This window comes from Cucurbita maxima, unplaced genomic scaffold, assembly GCF_002738345.1.
Source record: "Cucurbita maxima cultivar Rimu unplaced genomic scaffold, Cmax_1.0 Cma_Scf00001, whole genome shotgun sequence".
In the NCBI taxonomy this organism is placed as follows: domain Eukaryota; kingdom Viridiplantae; phylum Streptophyta; class Magnoliopsida; order Cucurbitales; family Cucurbitaceae; genus Cucurbita; species Cucurbita maxima.
In genome coordinates this window covers 7,247,075-7,273,604 of record NW_019272017.1, presented here as the reverse complement: position 1 = coordinate 7,273,604, position 26,530 = coordinate 7,247,075, and the positions used below count along the sequence as shown (strand labels likewise).

The following is a 26,530-nucleotide window of genomic DNA, read 5'->3' as shown; positions in this document are numbered from 1 at the left end:
AAATTGGTCCTTGGTCAAGTCATCTTACTTGAGCTATCTTACTCGAGCTGTTCAAACAATTGATACACCATACAAGATCTATTTTAATCATTGATATGAATTTACATTATGGTTCTACAGATTCCACCCATAAGGAGGGGTAACAAAGCATCGTTAGTTGGCCAAAGTTAAATATGTGTATCTATAATATATATGTGAATAAGGCTGCATAAACTCGACTTACCCACTCAATAAATGGTAGCTAACTAATACGCCACAACTGCCTATATGTAGTATCCAATTTCAATACGTTAAGAGCATAAATTTGGGGAGTAGCAGCCAGCCAGCCAGCCCCTTGGCTCCCAACTCCATATGCACCATTTCAAAGTAGCGTCTTAATATATAACACCAAGCTTTGTTCTGGGCAACAACCTAAACTATGCAAGTCGGATTTGAGCTTTTCTATATAACACCAAGCTTTGTTCTGGGCAACAACCTAAACTATGTAAGTCGGATTTGAGCTTTTCTGACCGCGCTTTCTTTTCGGGCTGGCACTGATCATACAAGAGAAGGCATTGACAAGATCCGAGTCCTCTTCAGTTGTTAGCATTTTGGCCTTACTCGGCTCGGCAAGCAGGAGCTTGCTCACGAGGTATCCTGCAATTGACCATGTTTGATATAGGCGTGCTTGTTTTCCAATGAACCGTCCTTTCCTCGTGTCGTAATATTCAGGCCACTTGTCTTTAGCCAGACGACGTTCGGCAATCTCAATGGCTCTTGCTGCAATTTCTGGTCTGTTCATCTTTATGCATGCAACTGTGAGCTGAGAAGGGTAAGATCACACACTTCAACATTGTATTTGACATAAATGTATCCATATTATATGCTTTCGTTGTCAAGGAGTTTCAAATAGAGGAATACAAAATTTGTTCCAAAGCTTGAATAGATTGTTTAACAAAATGATTGTTATAGAGAACAAAGCGAACTAACCATATAGAAACTGATAACGTGCTTCTAAACCTCAAATTCTAATGAAATTTTGCTTGTATTTAAGGGTCTAAAGTATTGTTTAATTACCTCACCTAGAACAACACTTCCATATAAAGCATAATGGTAAGATCAGAAATTCGAGAGTAACATACCTGCCACAACAATGTTGGCCACGAACCTGCATTGTGGTACGACCACGGTCTACATTAACAGAAATCAATATCGATATCAAGAAAACAGGGACAACTTTTTCGTTAATGGGTATCAAAAGTATCAAGTCGAGTAAATTACGTGTTCTTGGGATCACTGCCAGTGATAATCTGCCATTCCTGACCTTCAAGAGCAGGGTAACAAATCTTGAATGGCATGTCTGCAACTAAATCCTCCCATTTGGATTCAATGAGATCCAAAATGGCGTGAGACTGGCTTGTTGTAGTAAGACTACTTACTACGGACCACAAATTTCCCAGAGAAAAGAATCGGAAATCCATGTGAGCTGGTTGCAAATTTCCAATTAGATACCCTCCTTTATCAGGCATCCATTCCACCAACCACGAAGGAATTTGATCTGGGTAGATGTTGAATTTGTTGACTGCATCGTATGAATACTCTTCTGTCTTGTAACGATAAATTTCATTTAGTTTTCTCAAATCAACCCAATAATACTCTCTGATATGAAACGAAAGAGCCACCAAACGATTGTTCAGCGCACGGATAAGATCGGCTGATCCGTCCTCAGGAGTAAGCATCTCTCGTGCACAAAGTAATGCTGAGTAAAAAAGCGCCTACATAGGAGGAAAGAAGAATAAATCTTTATACTTCTACCATGTAATTTATCAAACACAAACCATGCTACAGATTTATGATCAGTGAAACGAAATCTAAGGCGCATAAAGTAAAAACATTGATTTCATTTAAAAGCTTTTAGAATGCCATGGCAGCCATTGAATACATTAAGCAATTAAAAGTGACAGAGATGAAGAACTTGGTAGATTCTTACTTGGATTTCAAGAGGGTGGCCATGAATTCCCATACGGCGATCTATCATACAAGGACCATCAGTTACCAATAGAGTAGGGAACATATCAAAGCCATCAGCAAGACACAGCTTCAAGATCATTTTGATCCCAGTTTGGACATCAATTCTCTCTTGAACTGAGGAATCGCCCGAGCATTTTCCATATGCACGCAATAAAATTATCCACCACAATCCTAATAGAGAGACAGGTGAGTGACCGTTCGGATATAGAAATACAATGGATAAACTTTTCTTCTAAAGAAAATACATCACGGTCGATGTACCTGAATCGACAGGTGCAACACGGCCAATTGCTGCCTCCCCAAAGTCGGGATCCAAAACCTCTTCTGTTGCTGAGTCATCACCCTCTAGAGGAACGGTTCGGACCTTGAAACTAGCAGGCATCAATCCTTGACCAGGACTGTGACAGTCCATAGTTTTCTCCCAACTCTATGAAATAACAAATTGCAAGCATTAACCAGAGAAGTAAAAACAATGTTAGGTAACTAAACACGACCTTCATGAGCTAACTGATTGATGAATATATGTACATTTTAGATTACCTGCAACTGAAGCGTGTGGAGGATAAAATTTCGAACGATATCATACTCTCCCTTCAATAAAAAAGCTATACCAGAAGGTATGAAATCACGTATAAAGACTTGATCATAATTCAGTAAATTAGAGCTAGTCGGGTCCCTTGCAGCAATCGTTCCAATCGGACTGCCACAGTAATAAACAATCGACTCCCGAAGCAAGTCCCACGCCTCATCCTCGATGGACTCAATACTAATCTTATGAAAGGAATCTCCAACTGCTCCATTTGTGCCACTAGAAATTGAACTCTTGGTTTCCTGTTTTGCAAACTGAGCATCTTGAAACTCCAAAGCACTTGATCCATTTGGTATGCTGTTGATTGGATGCAGCGTCTCTGCACTGTCCACGAACCACGATCCATTTCCACCTTCTGGAGTCGTGCCACCTGCACATTTTTCTTGTTGGCATCTGCAACTATATAACAGAGGACGATTACATCTAGTTTTCCCACCAAAGCTTGTCTCTATCCCTCGTAAGAGCCTACTCGAACATTTTGATGAATGCCTATTTCTCAAGATCCTTTTCTTCACAAATTTCACTTGCGATTTAAACGAAAATGTGGAGACGAAATTGTTCGAATGCGGATTTGAACATACTGCACGAGGGATGACTCCTGAAAAGATTTGCAGAGCTGCTTCAGATGCACCCATCTGCAACGAAATTACAGACCCCAAATAATCTGATCTAAATTAAAGTTCGCCCAATGCCGAGGTTGGGCTATTAGTTTTTCAGCTTCACTCGACGAACACAAATATATCTGCACAAAGAGAGATTGAGCGGATTCATGATTCAATAGAAACATACCAAAGCTTAGATTACAGGACAAATAGAACTCCAAACGAGTGAATCAATCTCATCCTAGAAAGCTTATCGTAACATAACTTTCTGCTCCAAGAATAAGTAAAATAGCTGTGCTAATACGAAAACTTAGGGTTAGAAAGTCTAAACGCAGCACATCGAACGATTTTTCACTTCCACCGAATCCTAAAACCTATTTATATGAAAAAATGCCAACAGGAAACCTGAACTTTTACTTCTTGCTTCCTTCGATAAGGTTAGCTAATATGTAGTAAACGATTCACAATCCGTCGATGAAATACCGAGTCTATAATTTGTATACTAAACAAACCACAGCATCTTCGGCAATGGAGATTAGATTCGAACAGCGAGCGAAAGCAAGACAAGAAATGCTATGTACACGGAAAGAATACAAGAATCAAATACAATAACCTCGAAAGTACTATTATAATCGCCTAAAAATTTCTAAACAGAAATCATAGAATTAATCTAATGTAAATTCAAATTCGGCAAACTAGTTAGAAGAAAATTACGAATCTTCGGAGCCAGATTCGGTGAGTTGCAGAGAGTTAATTGAACAAAATCATCGAAGACAAGTAGCAACTCACCGAGTTTTTCGATGAAATAACTTTCTCAGCTCAGAGAGGAAAACGATCGCAAACACGAGCAATTTTTCGGAGCATTCGTGAAAGAAGAAGAAGAAGAAGAATACGAATACGATCACTGATTCACTATCTTAACCCCCACCAAATATAAAACATGTTTTCAAAATCCGTTAAGTGGACGGAAGAGGCAAAAATCTTCCTGTATTCTTACGGAAACTTTTTTCTCCTCTCTCCTTGTCCACAACTCCATGATTTTTCATTTCCAACGCCCTGATTTTTAGAATAATTTTTTCCTTCAATTTCAAGAAAAAACAATAAAAATACATCTATTTACCCAAAAATTTTGAACACGGTTTTATTTTATTTTATGTTAATAAGAATATAGATCAATTAGATCAATTAGTGAGGCACCTACGATTGCTACTAAGATAGTCCCAATAGTTCCATTTTTATCATCGAAAGATGAACCTCGCTGTAATGTGCTTAAGGACGAGGTGGATATTGAGACTATTATTCGTGACCAAAATGGAGAGACTATGATGGCGATGGAGCATTACCACTCCCCGATCGAATATGTTGAGCTTGCTAAAGCAACTTTCCCACCTGAAGAGATCACCCATGCCACTAAGTAAAGAGCTATCCTTTGGTTCGATAAAATTCTTGAGTAACTATCGAATATGTTGGATATGTAACCAAAATCTAGCTCGAAAATCATCTAGCACAAGTAACTCTTATCCTACTTTACAATTTTTTTAATCATTAATGTTCTAGTTTATTTTAAGTTTTGTAGGCTTACAGAAGTCAAAATATTTCTCTAAAGATTAAAAACAAAGAAGAAAAACCATTTGCCAACTTTTTCACATCTAATTTAATGTTCTATTCTATTTTTTTTTAAGTGTTTGTTTGAATATTTTTAATAGAATAACTATAGAATTGAGATTTGAACTCCAATTTTAAGGTAATACATGTCAATTATCATTAAAATTAAAGAACACTTATACAATGATCCTGTTACTTACAAATCAAGTAAAAACCAATCATTTAGAGAAGTGTCAGTTGGCCACAGACTTGTGTCATTGACCATCGAAAGATAGCACAAACTTATGTCCTATAAATTTAGACTCATGAAACTAATAGTTTGTACCATGTATTTGCCACATATGGATAGAGCTATAGACAGAGCAGTGTACAAAATTATAATTTTTCACTTCCTAAATCTTAAACTTAATATAATTCTAAGACAAATATCTAGAAAAAAGAAAGAAATCATTGAATGAATGATTCGATTTAAAAGAATTTCATTATTGAGTTTTATAATCTCCCTTTCATGAGAATATTAGAATATTGCAAGTAAAATCAACTGTTAGAGTACAAAATAAAAGAAGGGAAATATGAACCGAAGATGAAGTTTGATGAAATTAAAATTTTAGATTGACCATTTTCAACCAAACATAATTGCAAAACTGTAAAGTCTGCATTTGTTTCAAATCATAACAATTTTACATTTTATACAATTATGGTGGTTAGTTTTGCGTACCAAATACTCACATATGGCCGAAGCTTTACCACTTATTGCCAACAAAAAGGCTGTACAGAAGTTTGACCGCAGGCTTATCCAATTACTCCCCCCTGCACCCTACGCCCCTCAGTTTCACGTGAGGAACACTTTTTTTAGGGGGGTGGGGGTTCCAAAAACTGAAGTTTTGTTTCTTAGCTATTTTCTTTAATACGGAAGTCAAATAATGGGGGCAACAAACATTCCAACTCCGTGAAACTAATTCGCATAAACACAATAAGAGTCTGATTGAAATGACTTAAGTAATACCATCAAGCAAGTATACTTATTTTCAAAAGACGAGAAATAGAATAAAACACAATCGAATGACTCTAAACCTCTCTTGCATAAACACTAATCCAATAATCAAAAGAATTTTACGTGGAAAAAGCTGGAAATTCAACCATACAAGCAAAGGAACAGAGTGCAAATCCCTTATAGCCCTCAAGTCTGGAGGCAAAGATTGAAATAAATATGATTTTCAAACACAGCTTATCCAATCCAGGGGGTAAAAATTTGGGTAAAGGATAGCTAGGAGGGTTACAAGCAGAATCAAGAATTTTCACATATACGCGTGTATTTATATATATATATATATATTGGCGCCAAGACATGATAGAGAGAAGTATGGTTGGGAAAGCCAATGTTCTGTTGAAAGCCACATTAACAAAACCTGATCTAAGTTTCAAGAATCAGAAGGGAAAGAAAAATGATAAAATCACTAATAAGCAGACAGCACACTCGTTATATATTTATATATTTTTTTCCCTTTTTTTTTTTAAATCACGCAATTAAAACCCATAAAAGGCTACACAATAGAGGAGCTATATAGACACTCTCCTTAGGAGGATTGGAAGAAGAATCAGGGAACAAACCCAACATCTTTGAAGTATTCATGCTCAAGGGCACTCCTGGCGGTGACTCTTTTGGTGGGATCCAAGCACAGCATTTTCTGGAACATGATGTCAACTATTTCAACTCGGAGATATAGCAAATATCTTAACAACTATTACATGCAATTAGTTTTTATTGATTATAATCTCCTAGGTAGAAACCAAGAATTGCTCATTTCTAATAGAAATAATGTGAAGTAAAAGACATGAAAGGCTCATAAGAAGAAAGGGAAATAAAAACGAGAATTAGTTGGCCAAACATATCAAAGTGGGAGGGCCGGGTGAAGCAAAGGAAACATTGATTCCTAACACTTGTTGATCCATATCACGTGACATCATCACAAATGAAGATTTAAACGAGAAGGAAATGAAACATAAAAACAATTTGGTATTACCAACTTCCTTAGACTCCAATGAAAAATGATATACTTACAGAGAGAAGATCAATGCCAGCGGCTTCAAGATTAGGAACTACAGAAGCCAAGTCCTGTGCAAGTAGAGAATGCGTGAAGTCAAGCTTGTAACCATGGAATATAGCAAACCGGACAGGGAAATTTGGCGAGATAAGGGAAAAAATGGAATTTAATTTCACTCACCTTTGGAGGCCACTTGGGGAAAGCAGATTTAAAATCAGGCAAAGATGTAACACCAGGCCACGTATCTTCATTTGGAGTTCCCAGAACTCTTTGTATTCCCATACAAAGAGGTTTGTTGAAAGCATGAATATGTTAGTATGGACAGGCATAGACATGGAAGAGAAACATGGCTTTATGTGCTACCCTAATCATACTATTGAATACAACTCCAACAATTTGAATTTATAGAAACATATAGTTATATACCATCCATCATTGCACATACATATAAAGCCGCGGTAGCCAGATGAACCGGGTTTTGTTGCCTTTATTTTTCACATTCTTAAATCCATCTCCCTCCGAGGAACAGGGAAATTAATAGAAAAGAAAAGAAAGGAAAATCCAGCCACCAAGAAAATAGGGGGAAACTCCGCCAGTGGACTAGAGAGATTTCATTGGAAAACCACCAACCCCTAGAAAACTCATAGAATATTTAAATCCTGCAAAGGTGATTACCATGGAGAGATTTCGGTGGACTCCCTATTGTGAGACCAACAAAATAGCAGGCTAATGTATAATCAATTTAAATTTGGGAAGTTAACTGGACTAAATCTTCGCAAGGAGTAGAGGACAGGACAGATGCACCATAAAGCTACTTACCTAAATATCTTAAACAGTTCATCAATCTCAGAGTCTCCAGGGAATAATGGCCGCTGGTTAACCATCTCAGCAAATATACAACCCACTGACCACACATCCACAGGGGTGGAGTAATGTCGGGAACCAAGTAATATTTCTGGTGCTCTGTACCAAAGGGTCACCACCTAGATAGATCCTCCAATTATTATCAACATAAGAACACAACAATATTATAGGATGATAGATCAAAGAAAAATGTCATATACAAATTGAATTATTATAATACTTTTTAAAAAGAAAATAACAACTATAGATGCATTCAAAAAGGGGAAACATACATTTTCCAAATCTTAGTAGAGTTTGGTGTCAGGAAAAAAGTCCACAACCTACTTAGGAACATTCTGCTTTCAGCAACTGCAAAGAAACCTATAGAGGTTTTCCTTTCGACTTCTTTTTGGGAGGGTAAGAAAATCAACAGCTTTATTTTGCCATTAAATTCTTTTAACCAGGTAATCCTCATTTTCCCACTAACAAGATAATGAAAAGCGAAACAAACTAAAAGCATCAAAAAGCTCAATGTGACATAGTCACAGGCTGAACCCCGGAGATCATGGTCTCAAGCACACATGCAATTATCTTTCAAATATGGAAAAATATCTGAACCCAATTAGGTTTTTTAGCTTCTTTAAATTTTACAGAATGACGTCCCATCACTAGTGATCAAAAGCTTGCTTAACAATTTTTTACAAAATTTAGATTATGGTATGGCGTTTTCATTCTTCTGGTTAATACATAGGCGCAGAAAGTTGCTTCGTGATTTGAAGGTTTTCTTCTATAGATCTCTGAAGCCAAAGCTAATCACTTCTGCCAATGTTGTCATCAGATGGAAAATTAGCCCTAGAAACTTACCTAGCCAGTTTCCATATGGCTCCCGCCTACATCCATTTAATGAAATTCTCCTCATTAATTATGATTATCTGAAAGTACAACCAACTGCACATCATATTAGTGCTACAAATTATGTTTCCAGTACATTTTTCTGAAATAAATCACATCACAATGTCTACATTTGAGCGAAAGTCAGAAAGGGGAGCCAAGGATACAAATTCAATATTTCATTAAGCAATCACGGAATAGAATAAATTCACAATACAAAAATTGATAAGATAATCATCCAGTGTATTCATACCTCATGCGTGAATGTTCTAACAGGAATACCAAATGCTCTTGCCAGTCCAAAGTCAGCAAGCTTCAAGGCATTGGTACGACGATCTATCAGTAGATTTTGAGGTTTTAGATCTCGATGAAGAACTCTATGTGAATGACAATATGCAATGCCACGAAGAATTTGGTAAAGAAACATCTGCATGACATAAGTGGAACAAAAATCTTCATTAGAGAGCCTTACTGCACCATTATATTTGTTAAACCAAGAGTTAGAACAATATCAAAGGAAAATCTCAGGAAATGAAGGAAGGAAACAAAATAAAGCTGAAGAAATAAGCATCATGCTGAATTGGTACGAAAAATAATATAACATCAAACCTATTCATAATATCAGTTAGAAAGGAGAAGGTATTGCAGATATTAAAATGGAATAACATGATCAACCTAGACATAGGTTTAAGTGGCTTGAAAACCATGAAAATACACATAATTGTTCCAAGTAACTTTCTTTAATGATTAAGAAATCCCCAAAACTAGGATGTTAGACAAGATGTGCACCTCATGGAAAATTAAAATATGATTTTCTACATTGAATTACTTATTATGTCAATTAACCAACCCACCCTCTAATGCTAAAATATAAATGAAAAATAACAAGCAATATTAATTAACATAGAGCGCAAGTAATAACAAATGAAAATAAGCAGCCACTCACTTTCACTTGGCGTGGATCCTTTGCAAATTCAGGAGAGGAGTCCATATGCTTCTTCAAATCTAAATCCAGATACTCAAAAACAAGATACAGGCGCTTCTCACTGTGCACAACATCTTGTAACCTATTGACAGCAAACCAATTGAAGACAACCTTCTTACACGTATATAAAGGCATCATAGATGAAAATGATTCAGTTCAAAGGTCGAATTGATTATACACAGTAACCAGAAGGCAGAGTGCAAGTGCCACTTTCACCAGTGTGATAGACCAGAGAAAAGGTACATCATGCCCAGATTTATTAGTCTGATTGCAAACTATTGAAGAAAACGTAATAAATCGGATGCATTGTTTTAATTACATATATCTCAGGATTAACTACATGATAGCAATAACGGAAGAAATGTTGCCTTTGATATATTATATCTCAACCTCCCATAATAAATAAGTTGCATATAGTTCAACCCATCTCCGCAAATTGAACATGCAGTTTCTACATTACGCTCCCAATAGAAGCTAAAACTAACAGTGGCAGATGGCATTTTATTGCAACGTTGTCTTTCAACATAACAGTTTTCCAATAAAAAGAAAGGCTGCTTTAAAACTAGAACTAAATTGAAAAAAAACATCATACATTGAGTAGATTGAAGAAGCATGTTACTTGCCCTTAAGATTGGAGTAGGGAAAAAATTAGACAACCGATATGAGTTGAATGGGGGTAGATAATTAACAATGGTACGTACCTTACAATGTTGCCATGCTGCATTTCCTTCAACAGTGAAATTTCACGAATGGCTGTGCTTGGCACTCCCTCATCTTCCTGCTCCAAGCGGATCTTCTTCAAAGCAATAGTCTCATTTGTGACGCGATCGCGTGCTTTGTAAACCACACCATAAGTTCCTTCTCCAATCTTCTCAACTTTCTCATACTACGAAGCCAAACACATCGCGAATAAGAGGAACGATATTGCGGAATGAAAAAGGGATAACGAATCAGAAAAACAAGCATTTCAACATCCAAAAAATCATCGCCAACCTGCTCCATCGATTCCAAGAACAGTGTCGAAGTTCTCAAAGCTTAAATCCTACAAACACCATGACAAAGGACGATGTAGATTTAGTGCAATACAGACCAAAACATATAAATAATAAAATGGTGATAAGAAAGCGGGAACACCACTGAGAAGGCGCAGAAAACAGATTCGCACAGTTCAAGGACTGGATCCGCATAGAAATGGAGTCAACTCAGTCATAGTAGACTCGGCTGAACTCACTTGGACCACATTGGAAGTAAGCATTTCGAAGACGAAGTTTAACATCGGAATTTCTCCAATCAACCATTCATTTTCACTTCATTCCTATATCATCTTTCATTTCTTGGAATTCCAATGGCCGATGGATGAAAAGGCAATGTACAGCAAAAGCATCTACGAACCAAAATTTAAAAAGGAATAACAAAAACAGATGGAATGAAAAGCATGAAACAAACCTGCTTGAATCAAAGCCGAACCCGTGGGAAGCGGGGACGGTGTCGAAGCGAAGCGAGGAACTGTAAAAATGGCGCCGCAGACGAATAAAGAAGAGGAGGAGGAAGAGGAGGAGGGGAAGGAAGGAGAATGGGTATCTATGTAATTTCACATTGGCTGAGCTTTTTTAACTATTAATCTTTTTATCGTCTACAATTAATTTTCGAAATTGAATTGTAATGCTTTCATGGTTTCAAATATTATAAATAAATAAATTTCTATTTTGATTGTTGTTTAACTAAAGAATTATAAAATAATTTATAATTTTTTTCAAAGAGAAAATCGTAGTTTATTTCTTATAACTTGAAATTTATAGTATATTAGCTATTTTTATCGATGACAAGGGTATATTTGTAATTAAGGGGGGAGAGGTGTCTTTAAGTAAATCGATCGATGTAGGGTTTGTAATACAAATGTCTAAGTCATAGAGTAAAGACTTGCAACATTATTATAATTTGAGAGCGAGAATGAAATGACTTCTAAATAAATATAAAATTGTAATTATATGGAAAATTTGACCTAAGACTCTTGAATCAGGGTTTGAGAGTTGAACTGGGTTGTCCCTCGAATCCCTGGGTTGAGGCATGCATTTAGCATGCCTCACATAAAAAAGTATGAGCCAATAGTCGACCTCAAGAAAATATGTGCCTATAGTCGATAAAACATGTACGAGTCAAGGTGCTTCATTGGGTGTTTTTTTTTTAATTGCATAAAGTGAGTCTGCTTGCTCAATCAAAGCCTCTGAGTCGAACCTTTTATCCACCGTGAGCTTTTAAATTGACATTTCAACATGTATTTTCAGTCTCTTATGTACTTCGAGTATGTTTTCTCTCGATCAAACTTGACAATTATGTATTCGACCCATAAATTGATGGTTAAGCTTTGACCTCTGCCTCAACTCGGGCACTTAGGTATTGTTTGGACAACGAATTGTAGTCGGTTGAATCTAATTTTTTTTGCGTACTTTTGTATTGAGAGTTAATTTCTCATTAGGCTTCGAATCATGGAAATTTCTCTCACCCACTTCTTTTTACACAATGTACTCGTTCATACCAAAAATTAATTTTTACTCAGTTTTAGGTTATGAAGATTTAATTTGCACATGACCTTCACCACCACGACCGATCGTAAATTAGGTCATATGAGCCAAATCCTAGTCCATCGCATTAACTCGTGTCTCTATCACTATAGTTTCTCTTTGGGCAACCCTTATACAATTGAGAGCGAGGATGGTTTTCTCTCTTCCTGTAATTTGATCAGCGAGTCCTACTTATCTAATACTTCAAGTAGACAAGTCAAACTCCAATCCATTTCACTCACTTTCTTTTCCAAGGCTTCAATTTATTCCTCAAATCAACCTCCTTGGAGCCAAAGTCGAGGAGACACATTCTCTCATGTTGTCCATGCACTGAAGTTTGGTTGGAGTCATCCCCGTATAGGTTCATATCAGTCATTTTTATACTCATTTTTTGTGAATTCATTGGGTGGGTCTCGAGCATAAGGACGTGTTTATATGGAGAGTGTAACTGAAGGCATCTAAATAGGAATTTGAGGGTCGAATTGAGTTGTCCCTCAAATCCATTAGATCAGAGCATGCATTTAGCATAACCACCGAGATCGAGCATATGAAATTTGAACATTAGCCAAATTTTGATTTTCTCTTTACCTATTTAAGTTATGGAGTATAACTAAAGCTTAAATTTGTTTAATCTCAATTCAACAATTTAGCAAGAGCTTAATATAAAAACTAAAATAAATATAAGAGTTTTAATTTTTAGAATAAAAAAAAAAAAGATATGGTAAACCTTTTAAGCACCCAAAAATTCAAATCAAATTTATAATTTAATAAATTATTTAAATTAAAAACATTATATTAAAAAATGGGAGATAAATTAAAAACATTATATTAAAAAGAGCTGCAACAGGTGCAGCCTCAGCCAACCAGAGAAGCAGCTTCCATTCCACTCGTGTCTCGTGGTCTGAATAATGCTCGAGAGTCGAGGTGGTGGGCTGGACCAGAAATGATAGTGCCAGATCAGCCCGGATTTTAGCCTTTTAGGCCCACTTTTCTCAGCTTTCTTTCGCTTTAATGCCGAGGGAATTTTCGCAGGTTTTTCTATTTTTTTCTTTTTTTGGATTATTTCTTTCTTTTGGATTATATTTTCGCAGGTTTTTCTATTTTTTTGGATTATATTTTATATTTTATGTCGAATAAATAATTTATCTATATCATATTAATTTAAATTTACAATTATTAACTCAATTTAAATTTAAAATTAATAGGCATTCCAAAACTTATTAACAAAAATGAGAATAAGTCCCAAAAAATAAAATCAGAATAAATTCATAGATTTATTAGATACCTATTCATTATCATTTTTGAATCTCGACTCTCGAGTCAACTTCTCTTAATCGGTTCTAAGAGCCTACAAAATTCACTAACCACTTCATCAACCATCCCTTCTTCCCTCTTCCTCAAAGCTTCACCAATCTCCCTCGCTTTCCCTCTCAAAGCCTCACCACTCTTCTCAAACACCACTTCTTTAATAGCCTTCGCCACTCCTTCTTTCTTGACATTCCCTTCATCGTCCCTTTCGGTCTCCACGCACACGCCAGCCAAGTTAGCCACCTTGGCGTGGCAAGGCTGGTCGAGTTGCATCGGTAAGGCCATGATGGGCACCCCGAACATCACGCTCTCGACCACAGAGTTCCACCCGCAATGGCACACGAACCCGCCAATGCTCGAATGGTTCAATATTTCCAACTGCGGCGCCCATCCCTCCATGATCAGCCCTCTGTCTCCTACTCGCTTCATGAAGCCTTCCGGTAACGCCTCTTCGATTGTGAGGCTCTCACCCTTTGGAAACCTCATGACCCATATGAAATTCACGTGGCTTTGCTCTAGACCGTGGGCTAGCTCTTCCCTGTCTTGGTTCGTCAAGTAGTACTCGCTTCCAAACGAAACGTAGACCGTCGATTTTGGGCTCTTCTTGTCGAGCCATTTGAGAATTTCGAGTTTCTCACAGTGTGGCTTGATTTGTGGAACCACGGGAGCAATTGGGAGAATCTGAGTAGAAGATATGAATCAGAAGATGTTGAGAATTGTTGGGAGAGAGTCACACCTAATTTAGAAAATCATCATAGATTTATAATATAACTTGGTTGGTATGAGACTTTTTGGGAATACCAAAGCAAAGTCACTCGAACTTATACTCAAATTAGAGTATATCATATAGTTGTGATTCCTAACATAGTATCAAAGTCTTGCCTTTAACTTAATAACTTAATCATGTCAATAGAGTACAGTCAAAAGTGACTGAAGTGTTGAACAAATGATATATTTTGTTCGAAGACTTCAGAGAAAGAGTCAAAACTCGATTAAGAGAGACTATTTGAGACTCTATATGTCTCATAGAGGTCTTACTTCAAAGGCATGAGTCATGCCTTTAACTTAGGCATATAGTTAAAGGCATATCAATAGAGTGCTAGAAAGTGTAAGATGGTGTAATTGGAGGACTCCCTGTGATTTCTAATAGAAGATTAATGGAAAGAAAAAATCTATAAGAGAATGAACGAACCTTTTTCTTCAAGGAGGAAGCAAGAAAGTCGATATATTTCCCTTCAAATTCGGGAGAAGTATTAACTAAAACCACATCGGAAGACATTTTCAAACAGTTCAAAAGCCGCACGGCCCAATCTCGGCCCACTTCATCAGAAACCTTCCGTCCCCTCTTCGAGCTCCAATGCCCACTAAAATCGATCTCCGGAAATGGAAATTCCTGACCGGAGTTACAAAACGCGTGCACCAAACGCGTGAGAACCGCCACGCCAGTGACTACAAAGTTAGCCACGGGAATATTCCTCGCCGCCGCCGCCTGAACCGCCCAGGGCTGGAACAAGTCCGAAACGAGAAGGTCTGGCTCGAACCGGTCCAAGAGTAGCTCGAAATCCTTGGCCGCCATGTCGAAGGCCTTCATTAAAGTGGGCTCGAGGTGCAAGGGGATGCCTTTGGTGGTGTGCATGTGAGGGGGCAGGTCGGGGAGCGATGGGAGGTGAAGTTCGACGAGTTCAATGGAGTGGGTTCGGGCGAGGTTTGGGTCTATGGCTTGGAGGTTTACAGGGGAGGAACATACGTAAATTTGGAAGATGGCTCGGTGTTTTGCGAGCCTTTTGGCTAGCTCGAAGAATGGGGTTATGTGACCGTGGGCTAGCCACGGGAGCATGAGGATTTTGATGGCTTGTTTCTGGGCGGCCATGGCGGTTTTGGGTGTGGAATGGCTGCGGAAGCCGTGGGTCTCTTAAGCTCGCCCTTGAAAAATAACCAAAACGTGGAAAACGTGGCGCTTTTGTAAGCTTGGTTTATAGTTGCATGTGTTTTGTGCTTTCCCTTTTTTCTCCCTATTTTTAGGGGCATTATTTTGGTTTAGATATTATTCAGATTTGAATCTTTTTAATGGTTAAGATTTTAAAGTAAATAAAAGAATACTCGGGGCCTATAATGGGTATTTATCAATCATAATTAAATTTATGAAAAAAAATATGTATATAAAATAAATTTTGTACTATTATTTGAGAAGGGAGAGAAAATTCTAAATTATTTAATGCACGAAGAATATACTATGATGTGGCAATCTCGTCTTTTTTTTTGTTTTGTTTTTTTTAATTGATATCTCGATATTTTAAACTTTAATTATAAATAAAATTAGTATCAAATATTTTAAATAGAAAGCATTTAAAGAATAATATTTACAATATATAGTATTCAGGCTCTCGTAGCTCAGTTGGTTAGAGCACCCGTTTAGTAAGCGGGAGGTCTTGAGTTCAACTCTCAACGAGAGCAGTTCTATTCGTACATTTTCTTCCCATGGCTTTAGAAATATTAATTCCCTGTTTTGAACTCTTTTTTCCTTTTTCTTTTATGCTTTTACAAAATTAGAGTAAATGATCTATTAGCGAGACACCTTCATTTCCTAAAATTAATTTGATCTATTTAGTGAATAATTCTCAATATAAATACTATTTAATTATAGCACACCTACTCAACACCCATTTTAGGGAACTATTCACGTGACCATACTTAATGAAAAATCCATAAAATTAACACATTTATTGGGGATCATTAATCTGGTCTCCTTTTCTGTTGGCTTTGGTGTGCTCATTTAATTAAAACCTTCCATTAATTTATTTTTTTTTATATTATTTTCGAATAATATGAAATGTGAAAATTTAAGGTACATTAATTTAGTCACATATTAAAAGTTATTGACCCCACTAATAAGGTGGTATTTATTTTTTATTGGTTAATCGTATAAATTTAAAGGTTAAAAGTGTTTTACATGGAGTAATCATCCTAAAATTTACCTCTCGTAATAACTAAAGGTGGGTAATTAAATTCTTATAATTTTTATGTTAGGTATAATAAGATAAATATTTTTTAAAAATAAGATAAATTTTTCTTATAGAGTGATTTACGAGGAAGCCCGGTTTGAGTTTAAACCCTGGGTTTAATGGTAGCCCGTAGAGGATTCTTCATGACGACGGTGAACTCCATCTTCCATGAAAAGTCGACGGAGCTCGCCGCCGGATAGGCGGTCCATTCAAACTCCTGAAGCATTCTAGCAAGCATTAAGTGAATGTGGATGGTGCCCATTCCCAAGCCGGGACAGATCCGCCGCCCTACGCCGAACGGCATCATTCTGACGCCAGTGACGCCGGTTATATCGGCTTCTTCCTCGCCGGAGGAAAATCTTTCCGGTTCGAACTTCTCCGGATTCTTCCACAGCTTCGGATCCTTTCCGATGGCCGGCAAGAAGAATTCGACGTTGGTGTCCTTTGGGATGTCGTATCCTCCCAGTTTCGCCGGCGCCGTCACGGAGTGCGTCAGAGTAAAGAACGTCGGAGGATGTTTCCGCAGAACTTCTTTCACAACCGATTGTAAATAAACCATTTTCTCTAAATCATTTTCTTCAACTTTTTTCTCACCAACCGTCGCTCTAATTTCTTCTAGAACCTTCCTCTGAACTCCCGGATTCTCTATCAATTCCGCCATCCCCCATTCTATCGCCGTCGCCGTCGTGTCGGTTCCGCCATTCAAAAACTCCGAACAGAGTGTCACCAATTCCTCATCCGTCGCCGCTGCTCTGCCTCCATTGGAATCAAATTTCAAATCGAAAAGCGTGTCGAGGTATGAAAACGACGTCGCAGCGCCGTCGGACGCCGGATTTTCCAGCGCTCGCCGCCGCCGATTAATTAACCCAACGACGAATTGAACTTGTTGTTTTCGAACGAAATGCGCTCGATTTTTTTCTTTTGAAAAAAACGGGGTTAAAATCGGGAGATAATCGTCGATTCTTGGCTCCAGAGTGATCAATACGGATTTGAGAATCTCGTCCATTTTCACCACCGCTTCTTCTTCCATCTCGATTCCGAAACACATTGTTAACAGAATACAAAACACCGCAAAACGCGCGTTTTTCGACACCAAAACGACGCCGTTATTGGCCTCTGCTTCGTCTCGTAACCGTTTCATGAATTTTTCCATTGCCTTTTCCCTCACTCCACGAAACTCCTTTACTTTTCCGGGACTGAGCATATTCTCCACCATGTTGCGGCGGAGGGACCGCCATATAGGGCCGTAAACCGCCGCATTGACGGAAAATTTGTTGCTGCTGAATATTGTCCGGGTAGGATTTTCTCTGGGCCGATCAGCAAAAACTGCCCCCTTTTTAATTAGAGCCTCGTGAACGAGATTCGCATCGCTCAATACAACCATTGTTCTTGTTCCCATTTTAAGCGTAAAAATTGGGCCGTAGATTCGGCGTTGATCTTCGATGTATTCGAAGAAGGGTTTTCTGGACCGGGCGACTTGGAATAGGTTGCCGACGAGGGGCCAACCGGGCGGACCGGGGGGGAGTTTGAGACGGTTTGATTTTGGTTTTCTGGAGAGGAAGAAGATTAAACCGGAGAGGCAAAAGGCAATGAGGGACAACGTGGATGAAGAGAAGAAGGAAGCCATTGCGATGTGGGATGTTTGAGAGGGAGTGGAATTACGGTTTAAAAATAAATGGAGTGGGAAAAATCGTCGGTATAAAATGAGACAAAAGCATGAAATTCCCGGTAGCGGTTTAATAAATGCTTTGGGGTGGGGGAGAAATGTCAAAGTTGGCCAACATTAAATTTTTAATCTCCGTCCATTTTGTTAGACGAACACGACTCTCCACAATGGTATGATATTGTCCACTTTGAGCATAAGTGTCATTCCCTAAATTAACCGATGTGGGAACCTCCCCTCGAACAAAACACGCCTCCCCTTAATCGAGGCTCGACTCCTTTGGAGTCTTAGTCATTTTTTACTGCCCTCGTACCTTTGAGGATGCTTGACTCCTTTTGGAGTCCTTTGTTCGAGGCTCGACTCCTTTGGAGTCCTTTGTTCGACATTTAAGGATTTGTCAATTTATTGACACGGCTAAGTTTAGGGCATGACTCTGATACCATGTTAGACGAACACGACTCTCCACAATGGTATGATATTGTCCACTTTGAGCGTAAGCTCTCATGGCTTTGTTTTGTGCTTCCCAAAATGACTCATACCAATGGAGAGTGTATTCTTAGATTATAAACCCATGACCATTCCCTAAATTAACCGATGTGGGACTTTCATCATCCAACACATTTTACCTGCAGGTATCCGACCCAAACAGGAAAGAGATTTTCCCTTACCCCGATCTATAGGTCTGTTAACACAAAGCGAGGACTTGAGTCTGAACTGCCAAAATAAAGTCATTTTCGGAACCATACTTCCTACAGCTAACACGTATCCAACGCGTAGCGCAATTGAAAGTAAGCTATTATACCAAATATTACGCCTACCAAACGTCAACTCCAAACAATATTCGGCTAGGGTAAAAAACTTTGTGTCGTGACTGCTCCATTCTATTGCAATCTCATAAGCTGAACTTTGAGGGATGGAAAGGGAGTGAAAAATATTTTTTTTATTAGATAATAGGTTCGATAGAGTAATTTTTTTTAGAAATTATATTAATTTTGCGTTTGTTTACTAAATACATCAATTTATTCAATAATAATAATAAAAAAATATTAGTATAATAGTTTTTTTTAGATCATTTATATTCACATATTAAAAATAGATTCACACTTAAATTATATTAAACTCAACAAAATCAAAAAAAGGAAATTTTGAAACTGCCAATGTGTTATTATGATTCAACGTTTCGAATATAATTATGATTTAACATTTTACGTTATGGTTGGAAGTTCAACTTCCAACTCTCATATTTATTTAACTTAAAAAATAGAAATTAAATTATGATTCCTTTGATTTGAATGGTTTAAATTTAATTTTTGTAATTTTAATAAATTTGTTAATATTATTAGGTGAAAAGTTCTGAATGTCGATAAAAATATCAATAAAATAATAATGCTAACGAAAATATAGTTGTTAGTGTATGTTTTATAAATTTATTAATAATATAATAAAATTGTGATAAAATATATCGAAAAAATTTTAATGATATAGATTAGATGCCACCCAAAATAAGAATTTTATAGGTCGAATACTCGAAATAGTCACACCTAAATTAGCTAAACTATTAATGCTAAATTACTTATCCATAGCCAACCCCACCTAAAAATGCTTGCAAAATTTGAAGGCAAGAAATGACCATTTACTCACATGCATGATACGTGGCAGTGGAATAAAGCTATATATTTCATTAAAAAAAAGACGAGTAATTTATTAAACTAGATAAATATATTAATTTGTAACTATAATATACATTAATCAAAGCCCAAATAAGCCCACTTGCTGGGCTCTTTCGGATCTGTTTTTTTTTTTTTTTTTTTTTAGTATTTTTCTGGGCTAAACAATTTTTTAATAGTATATGAAATCTCTAAATTAAATTTAGACTAAATTATTTTGATGTAATTATGTTATTTTTTATATTATTCAGCAAACAAAATAATTAAAACTATGTTTAATTACAATCAACCTAATTTATGTCAATGACTTGAAATTTAGACAGGAAAAAAATGATGTTCGGGTGAAAGTCTCACCTTGAGAATCTTAATCTCATAATTTAGAAATGACAATTTGATGCAAATGATGCTCTGGTGAAAGTTGAGATCTCAATCTCATAACTTATAAATGACAAAAATGATGCTCTGGTCAAAATTTCAACTCCGAGATCTCAATTTCATTTATAAAAAGTTTTTAATTTGTGGGTATTTATAGTCTATCCATAAAACAAACTCTTAACCTTTCAAATGCCCACTAAAATTAGTGGGCATAATTGTAAGTTACTCCCTTGAAGGACATTTTATGAATAACTTCCCACTCTTTTACTCACTACACTAAATGTAGAATTAAAACAACCAATAGAGTTTCAAAAGATATTATCAATTAAATGTTATTTATAGCAATTCAGCCTTCAGACAATATACTCACTTTTAAGTTATTTATGTAACACATAAAATGGAGGTTGAATCTTCTTGATTTTAGACCATTTAATGTCCATTTGGAACATCGTGATCCTTACGAGAAGATACGTCTTTGTATTACATGTCTTAAATCTGTTTGTATCAAGAACGACACAAAAGCTACCAGACATCCTTGTTAGATGATGAAAGTCCCACATTGGCTAATTTAGAGAATGATCATGGGTTTATAAGCCAGGAATACTAACTCTATGAGACATTTTGGGAAGCGCAAAACAAAGCTATGAGAGTTTATGGTCAAAGTGGACAATATCATTATTCATTATCCTTTACCAGAAAAATTGTTGATAATCTCCATGAAAGCAGCTTCTCGAGCTCGAACCCAAGCTCTCTCCCTCGCACAAAACTCTAGCATTTCACGATCAAACCTAGCCACCTCTTTCTTCCTCCATTCTTCCTCTTTAACAATTCTCTCCTTTTCTCCATCTTCAATGCTCGCCATAATCTTCTCCATCCAATTTTCCTGCACTTCCATTAATCTCCTCACCTTCGAATCCACCATTCTCTCTACCTCCTCTCTCCACCCTACACCCTCCCCTTTCGACATGTCGTCTTCTCTCCCTTTCTCCACCCTCCTCTGATTCATCATAAACGCTATGGCCGACAGATCGTCGTCGTGGTAGTTCCCTGACGACGACGTTTCGAAATCAGACGACATTGAAAAGCTTTGGCTTATTCCGCCAGCTTCTACGTGGTTCTCTCCGCCCGTAACTGGGGATGATAATTGGTGGTTACAGTCGCCGTAAATGGCTTCGAGTTGCCGGAAGAATCTGTAGTGCTTCCCGTCGTGCCTCCCCGTTTTACCTTCCTTTGTTTTCTTGTAGTATTTGTATAAATTGTCGAACTTCTCTTTGCATTTCCTCCCACTTCTTTTGTACCCGTATTCCTCCTCCATCATCCTGTAATGTAATGGAGTAAGTATCACATTTTGTACGCGACTCTACAGACTCTACACAATGGTATGATATTGTCCATGTGCTCAAGACAGCTTTGCTTTAAGATTTCCAAAAGGTCTCAAACCAATAAAAATAATATTCATAAACCCATTTACTTTGGCCTTTCTCACACGGCTTCAAACCAAAGAAGACAGTATTCATTTTATTATAAATCCATGATCATTTTCTAAATTAGTTGATGTTGGGCTTTCATCATCTAACACCTCCCCTCGAACAAGAACAAAGTACACCTCCTCTTGATCGTGGCTCGACTTCTTTTTCTTTTAAAGTTCTTTGTTCGATATTTAAGAAGTTATCAATCTATTGACACGACTAAGTTTAAGACATGACTCTGATGCCATGTTTTAGACGAACACGACTCTCAACAATTGTATGATATTCTCCACTTTGAGTGGAAGTTTTAGTGGCTTTGCTTTCGGCTTCCCCAAAAGACCTCAAACCAATGAGATAATATGATTTTATTATAAACTCGTGATCATTCCCTAAATTAGACGTGTGATTTTCATCATCCACTACATTTAACAACCATTATTAATTTTATCCAAAAATATTTAAAAAATCAAGAAGGATTGAAAATATGAGTTTTAATTAGAATTTAATAGGAATGTAATAATAAATATACCTAGAAACCTGATCCCAAAGAGGACCTTTTTGATTACTCTCTTTAAACTTGGAATCAAGAAGAGATCTGATCTCAAGAAGAGTGAGAGTTTCCTGTCTTGGCCATCTACTGTTAGCTCCATTACTTACCCCAACGGCGTCGTTTCCATAGGGGCGCCATTCACCATCCACGGCCTTATTCCGCCGAGAAAATGGAGCGGACGATGCGGCGCCACCGCCGCCTGCAGTTGTTGTGGAGTTATCGGAACAGCCAAAGTGAAGCTGGCCGCTGGGAAAAGTAGCGGGATCGGTTAGGACGAGCGGGATAGGCTGGAACTTGGGTAGCGCTGACGGTGGTGGCAGTGGAGAGAAGCCACGTGTCAGGTGAGTGTGGTGGTGGAAGAAGGAGTCTAGGGTTTGTGGGATGGCCGGAAAGTTGGGTTCATTGGCCATGAGGTGGCGGAGATCTGGGTGTGTGTATTTGTCGGACATAGCTGTTTTGAGAGGGCTTGATGGTTTTGCGAGTAAGTGGAAGGTGGTCGGTGAAAAATGAGCCTTTAGGCTAAGGAGACAGGATCCGAGTCTTCCGCAACTTAATTTTATTAGAGAGAAAGGGGCTTTGGAATGTACTAACCCAATCAATTTTTAACACGTGTAAAACATTATATACAAACATGATAAATTCACCTTGTGGTAAATTTAATTAATATATTTAATTTTTTTTTACTTAATCTATATATAGACCATTAAAAAAATTAATAAACTTAGACTATTAAGATTCAATAAAATACTTCCAAAATTTAAATATATGAAAATAGGGTGGATGATACGCCCCTGTGATCAGCCTCTTAGGGTTTTGGATGACCCACATGGTGTTGGCCTCTTAATGGTCGTCGCAAAATGCTTGAGTTTCTTTTTGCATGTGTCTCGATTCTTTTGAGTCTTGGCTTGTTTAATGAATTCGGATTGAACCACACTTAGTACAAACTCTCGTAATCTTGTTTTGGAATTCGTAAGAACCATCGTACTAATGAAAATAATATTATTTGATTATAAACATATGATTATTTTTTAAATTAGCTGATGTGAGACTTTCATCATCAGAGTACTAATATTATTTTTTAAATTTAATGTGCATCTTTTTAAGCGAAAAAAGATTAAACATTTTAAGGTATTTTAAACATTTTTTGAAACATTTTGAAAGTTTATAACTATTTTTTTATTTAAAATATTTGTATTAATTCAGCCATAAATTTATTATACTGGTATTAAATAAATAATTTAGAGCATAGTGAAACTCTTTAAATTATAGTCCATATAATACAACAATTATAATTTAACCTTTTTATTTTTCAATAAACAGAAACACTGAATCTCTTTTCAGAATATATATATATATATATGAAATAAACAAGACACTCAAAGGGAGAGTTTTTTTTTTTTTTTTTTTTTCCCTTAAAAATAAAGTAAATAAATATATGACGTGAATTTGGGTTCTAATAAAAGATAAAAACTCCCAAAATTGACTTTAATTTGCTACACATCACTGAAGCCTGTAATTTTCTATTTTACCCATGGGGTAACTCAGAAGTTGTCTGGGGGCTGGTCTTTTTACCTCCCTTTATAAAATAAATAAATAAAATTCTTGATACTTTTAGTGATAATATGATTTTTTTTAAAACAGAGATTATTTATTTATTTGGTGGGCTTGAGATTGGAATGAAAAGGGGCGGGATTCAATTAATAATCATTAACGCAATTATATATATATTTAATGTCACTGTCACCTTTATTTTCATCCAGAAAATGGGAATTTTTGGTAAGCTAAAATTAACACGCGCACGTGTTTATGTTACACACACATACATACATATACACATACATACATATACAGATACATATACATATATATAATATTTATATAATTATTAAAAATCAAAATATAAACAGAAAATAAATAGTTAAATTTTTGTTTCACACCTGTACTACTTTTTCAATTACAAAAACACTCATCTTATTTTATACATTATTTCCGTTACCGTATAGAAGTAGGACTTACCTTTATAAAAAAAGGGAGCAAGTAGATAATTTATGTCGCTATCGAGATGCAATTTAGTTGCTCTTACACCTACCAGGTCTAGTGACTTACCCCAGACGTTGCCCCTGACTATGTGCCATGTCATCAACTAGTTTATCTCACATTTAAAACACAAAACACAATAAAACAAAAAAGGGAAGGGAAGGAAATTATTATTTTAAAATAGACAAATTCTAAATGATTTATATGACACATAACAGGAAATAAAAGAGGTGTCGGTAAATTATATCCATAAACATTGTGCAAGTGGCGTGGTACGGATCCACAATCGCCACATTAAATTAAATATAGTTAATTTCGTATAAAATTTCAAATTAATTTGGTTAGGATTAAAAGGTGGATTATATATTAATCTAATCTATAATTTGGATGATTACATATATAATTTATGAATAAATATTAGTTAAAAAAGGTGAGTTGATGTAGCATAATTTTTTCTTGGCTTTAAGGGATAAAAAGAAGAGAGTGAAGAAAATAAAAGAATTTTGTCGGGGGAGGTGGGCTTTGTCTTTGCCTAAAAGGGATGTGGCGCCCAGTTCTCTCAATCTCTCTATTCGCACAGCTGTACATCACAGGCAGGCAGCCCACAGGTAGCCATGTACGGACCGGACCGACGGGCAGGGGTCCGCAGTGAAAAATAGCGAAGGAGAGATCGGCAGAGGGCTGAGAAGACCGCAGAAAAAGTTACCGCTGCGTACCTTTTCATGCCATCATTGGATAATCTCCCACTCCATTAAATAGAGAGGGAAAACCCACCGTTCACACTACATTAATAAAAATATCATTTAAATGATTTTTTTTCCTCAAAAATACATTTTAAACTCTAGAAATTTTTTAAAAAAATCTGAAAATTAACTTTTTAAAAAAAACTTTAATTTTATAAAAAAATTAAACTGTTAATATAGTAATAATAATTTTAGAGATATTATTTTTTATATAAATATAGAAGGTGTTAATGATGTTTTTAAAATTTTATAAGTATTTTTTAAATATTTTTAACTAGTAGAAGGTTATTAATATTATTAAATGAGGTTAAAAATACATAATATTGTTTAAATATAAAAATTTAAGAGTATTTTTTAAATATTGGAAGGGTGATTTTTAAATAAGGAAAAAAATATTTTAAAAAAAGTCCGGATCCAACCCGAACTTGGATTCGAACCCGACAATAACACGGAACGGAACGAGCCCCCTGCATTGTTTCCCTCGACCGAAAAAACATGGATACCGCGAACCCGCTGCAGATTCAGGGAACCTTTCAAACAAAATTGAAGCAAAATCAGAATGACAATGTTAGGGTTTCTTACTATCCCATACCAATGGAAGATTTCCCCATCTCTCTCTTCATCTTCATCACCTTTTCCCCTCTCAACGAGATCTTTCCTCTCCTTTCCACTCTTCAAATTCCCTCTCCATTACTCGGAATCTCAAATTTCTGGTAAACGCAAAAGATTCGCGGCGTTGGCGAGTAATAACGACAATGGATTGGGCGGAAATATCAAGGAGAGAGAAGGAGAAAGAAATGGAGCGAAGGGATCCAAGGGCGACGATGACTTGAGGAAAGAACGAGGGCCGGTTTTCAATATCAAATGGGCTGAACTCTTAATCGATCCGGATCCTGATAACATCTTGGCCGTGGCGTTGACTGGCTTGCTTGCTTGGGCAAGTGTTCAGGTTTTGTGGCAGCTATTCTTCATCTCTTTGGCTATTTTAGTGGCTGCTCTTAAGTACTCTTTTATTGCTGCGCTTCTTATTTTCATTCTAATTACATTACTATAGAACTACAACACCATCATTCTTGTATAGTTCCTTCCCTTTTATGACTGTTTATTATCAAGAGAAGGTTAAATTTCAAAGATAGCAGGTTTCTGTCACGTCCTGGTTTTTGAATTGTTAATTTAAGCACTCTTAGTAACCCATTTTTGGAATGTCCAAAGCCAAGTCCGCCAATCCTATAACAGCCCATGTAATGAACTTTACTGGGTTATGAGCAGGTATTTTACCATAGGTTTCCACTTGTTTAATTCCTTTTGAAGCTTGTACTCGAAGGTAGTAGGTGCAGGGTGGATGATAGGAGAAATAGCAGTAAAGGAATAAATGATCCACAGTTTCCTTATTTTCATTGCAATGGCAATGCTAATTTGTTGAAGCATTAAGTTCGGAACGATGAATCTATTCTTCTCATTCGTGTCGAGGCATCCGACGGATTAACTCTGGATGGATGTTTAGCTTGATAAATTTCAGAGATGTCTTGCATCCAAAGAAGTAGATACACAAAAATTTCGAGTAGCTCATTAGTTAACCGGATCT

The 26,530-nt window shown here is 36.7% G+C and overlaps 6 protein-coding genes and 1 non-coding gene across 9 annotated transcripts; 2 read left to right on the top strand and 5 right to left on the bottom strand.

Moving 5' to 3' along the window:
* Nucleotides 1–50: 50 nt before the first annotated feature.
* On the bottom strand, nucleotides 51–4,240 carry LOC111482669 (neutral/alkaline invertase 3, chloroplastic-like). Of its 3 annotated transcripts, none has more exons than XM_023128587.1 (8): nucleotides 3,991–4,240; nucleotides 2,551–3,341; nucleotides 2,272–2,437; nucleotides 1,970–2,181; nucleotides 1,261–1,754; nucleotides 1,122–1,170; nucleotides 453–802; nucleotides 51–388 (listed from the first exon to the last, which is right to left on the bottom strand). In XM_023128587.1, exons 2-7 carry the CDS (start codon nucleotides 3,232–3,234, stop codon nucleotides 476–478), a joined length of 1,932 nt encoding a protein of 643 aa, XP_022984355.1. In that variant the 5' UTR covers nucleotides 3,235–3,341; nucleotides 3,991–4,240; the 3' UTR covers nucleotides 51–388; nucleotides 453–475. The 3 variants fall into 3 exon arrangements, with proteins under 3 accessions (XP_022984355.1, XP_022984346.1, XP_022984339.1); XM_023128578.1 differs by having other exon boundaries at nucleotides 51–411; nucleotides 476–802; XM_023128571.1 differs by having other exon boundaries at nucleotides 51–802.
* A 1,928-nt stretch (nucleotides 4,241–6,168) lies between these two features.
* On the bottom strand, nucleotides 6,169–11,173 carry LOC111486635 (cell division control protein 2 homolog A). The gene is made up of 9 exons (XM_023133829.1): nucleotides 11,017–11,173; nucleotides 10,564–10,612; nucleotides 10,272–10,456; nucleotides 9,532–9,652; nucleotides 8,839–9,012; nucleotides 7,671–7,834; nucleotides 7,032–7,119; nucleotides 6,869–6,922; nucleotides 6,169–6,494 (listed from the first exon to the last, which is right to left on the bottom strand). Exons 2-9 carry the CDS (start codon nucleotides 10,570–10,572, stop codon nucleotides 6,405–6,407), a joined length of 885 nt encoding a protein of 294 aa, XP_022989597.1. The 5' UTR covers nucleotides 10,573–10,612; nucleotides 11,017–11,173; the 3' UTR covers nucleotides 6,169–6,404.
* A 2,263-nt stretch (nucleotides 11,174–13,436) lies between these two features.
* LOC111484427 (beta-D-glucosyl crocetin beta-1,6-glucosyltransferase-like) lies at nucleotides 13,437–15,305 on the bottom strand. Its single transcript, XM_023131007.1, has 2 exons — nucleotides 14,632–15,305; nucleotides 13,437–14,120 (listed from the first exon to the last, which is right to left on the bottom strand). Exons 1-2 carry the CDS (start codon nucleotides 15,274–15,276, stop codon nucleotides 13,452–13,454), a joined length of 1,314 nt encoding a protein of 437 aa, XP_022986775.1. The 5' UTR covers nucleotides 15,277–15,305; the 3' UTR covers nucleotides 13,437–13,451.
* Nucleotides 15,306–15,819: 514 nt separating this feature from the next.
* Nucleotides 15,820–15,893, top strand: TRNAT-AGU. Its single transcript has one exon. It is a non-coding gene; the product is annotated as a tRNA-Thr (tRNA).
* Nucleotides 15,894–16,464: 571 nt separating this feature from the next.
* Nucleotides 16,465–18,133, bottom strand: LOC111482869 (cytochrome P450 77A3-like). Its single transcript, XM_023128885.1, has one exon. The coding sequence runs from the start codon at nucleotides 18,066–18,068 to the stop codon at nucleotides 16,545–16,547; it is 1,524 nt and encodes a 507-aa protein (XP_022984653.1). The 5' UTR covers nucleotides 18,069–18,133; the 3' UTR covers nucleotides 16,465–16,544.
* A 2,446-nt stretch (nucleotides 18,134–20,579) lies between these two features.
* On the bottom strand, nucleotides 20,580–22,706 carry LOC111482891 (trihelix transcription factor PTL-like). Its single transcript, XM_023128922.1, has 2 exons — nucleotides 22,145–22,706; nucleotides 20,580–21,465 (listed from the first exon to the last, which is right to left on the bottom strand). Exons 1-2 carry the CDS (start codon nucleotides 22,612–22,614, stop codon nucleotides 20,829–20,831), a joined length of 1,107 nt encoding a protein of 368 aa, XP_022984690.1. The 5' UTR covers nucleotides 22,615–22,706; the 3' UTR covers nucleotides 20,580–20,828.
* A 2,704-nt stretch (nucleotides 22,707–25,410) lies between these two features.
* Nucleotides 25,411–26,222, top strand: LOC111489528. Its single transcript, XM_023137808.1, has one exon. It carries the CDS (start codon nucleotides 25,505–25,507, stop codon nucleotides 25,997–25,999), a length of 495 nt encoding a protein of 164 aa, XP_022993576.1. The 5' UTR covers nucleotides 25,411–25,504; the 3' UTR covers nucleotides 26,000–26,222.
* The last annotated feature ends 308 nt before the right edge of the window (nucleotides 26,223–26,530 follow it).

Excerpts from the sequence above, each read along its gene's own strand:
- LOC111482669 (XM_023128571.1), bottom strand. The coding sequence starts at position 3,234 with ATGGGTGCATCTGAAGCAGCTCTGCAAATCTTTTCAGGAGTCATCCCT. Across the intron at positions 2,438-2,550 it reads TCCACACGCTTCAGTTGCAG|AGTTGGGAGAAAACTATGGA; the intron begins GTAATCTAAAAT and ends GTTATTTCATAG. Across the intron at positions 803-1,121 it reads GGCCAACATTGTTGTGGCAG|CTCACAGTTGCATGCATAAA; the intron begins GTATGTTACTCT and ends TACCCTTCTCAG.
- LOC111482891 (XM_023128922.1), bottom strand. The coding sequence starts at position 22,614 with ATGTCCGACAAATACACACACCCAGATCTCCGCCACCTCATGGCCAAT. Across the intron at positions 21,466-22,144 it reads CTTTGGGATCAGGTTTCTAG|GATGATGGAGGAGGAATACG; the intron begins GTATATTTATTA and ends ATTACATTACAG.
- LOC111489528 (XM_023137808.1), top strand. The coding sequence starts at position 25,505 with ATGACAATGTTAGGGTTTCTTACTATCCCATACCAATGGAAGATTTCC.
- LOC111486635 (XM_023133829.1), bottom strand. Across the intron at positions 7,835-8,838 it reads TTAGAACATTCACGCATGAG|GTGGTGACCCTTTGGTACAG; the intron begins GTATGAATACAC and ends GGATCTATCTAG. Across the intron at positions 6,495-6,868 it reads CTGGCATTGATCTTCTCTCT|AAAATGCTGTGCTTGGATCC; the intron begins GTAAGTATATCA and ends ATCATGTTCCAG.
- LOC111484427 (XM_023131007.1), bottom strand. The coding sequence starts at position 15,276 with ATGCTCCCGTGGCTAGCCCACGGTCACATAACCCCATTCTTCGAGCTA. Across the intron at positions 14,121-14,631 it reads CTTCCTCCTTGAAGAAAAAG|ATTCTCCCAATTGCTCCCGT; the intron begins GTTCGTTCATTC and ends TCTTCTACTCAG.
- LOC111482869 (XM_023128885.1), bottom strand. The coding sequence starts at position 18,068 with ATGGCTTCCTTCTTCTCTTCATCCACGTTGTCCCTCATTGCCTTTTGC.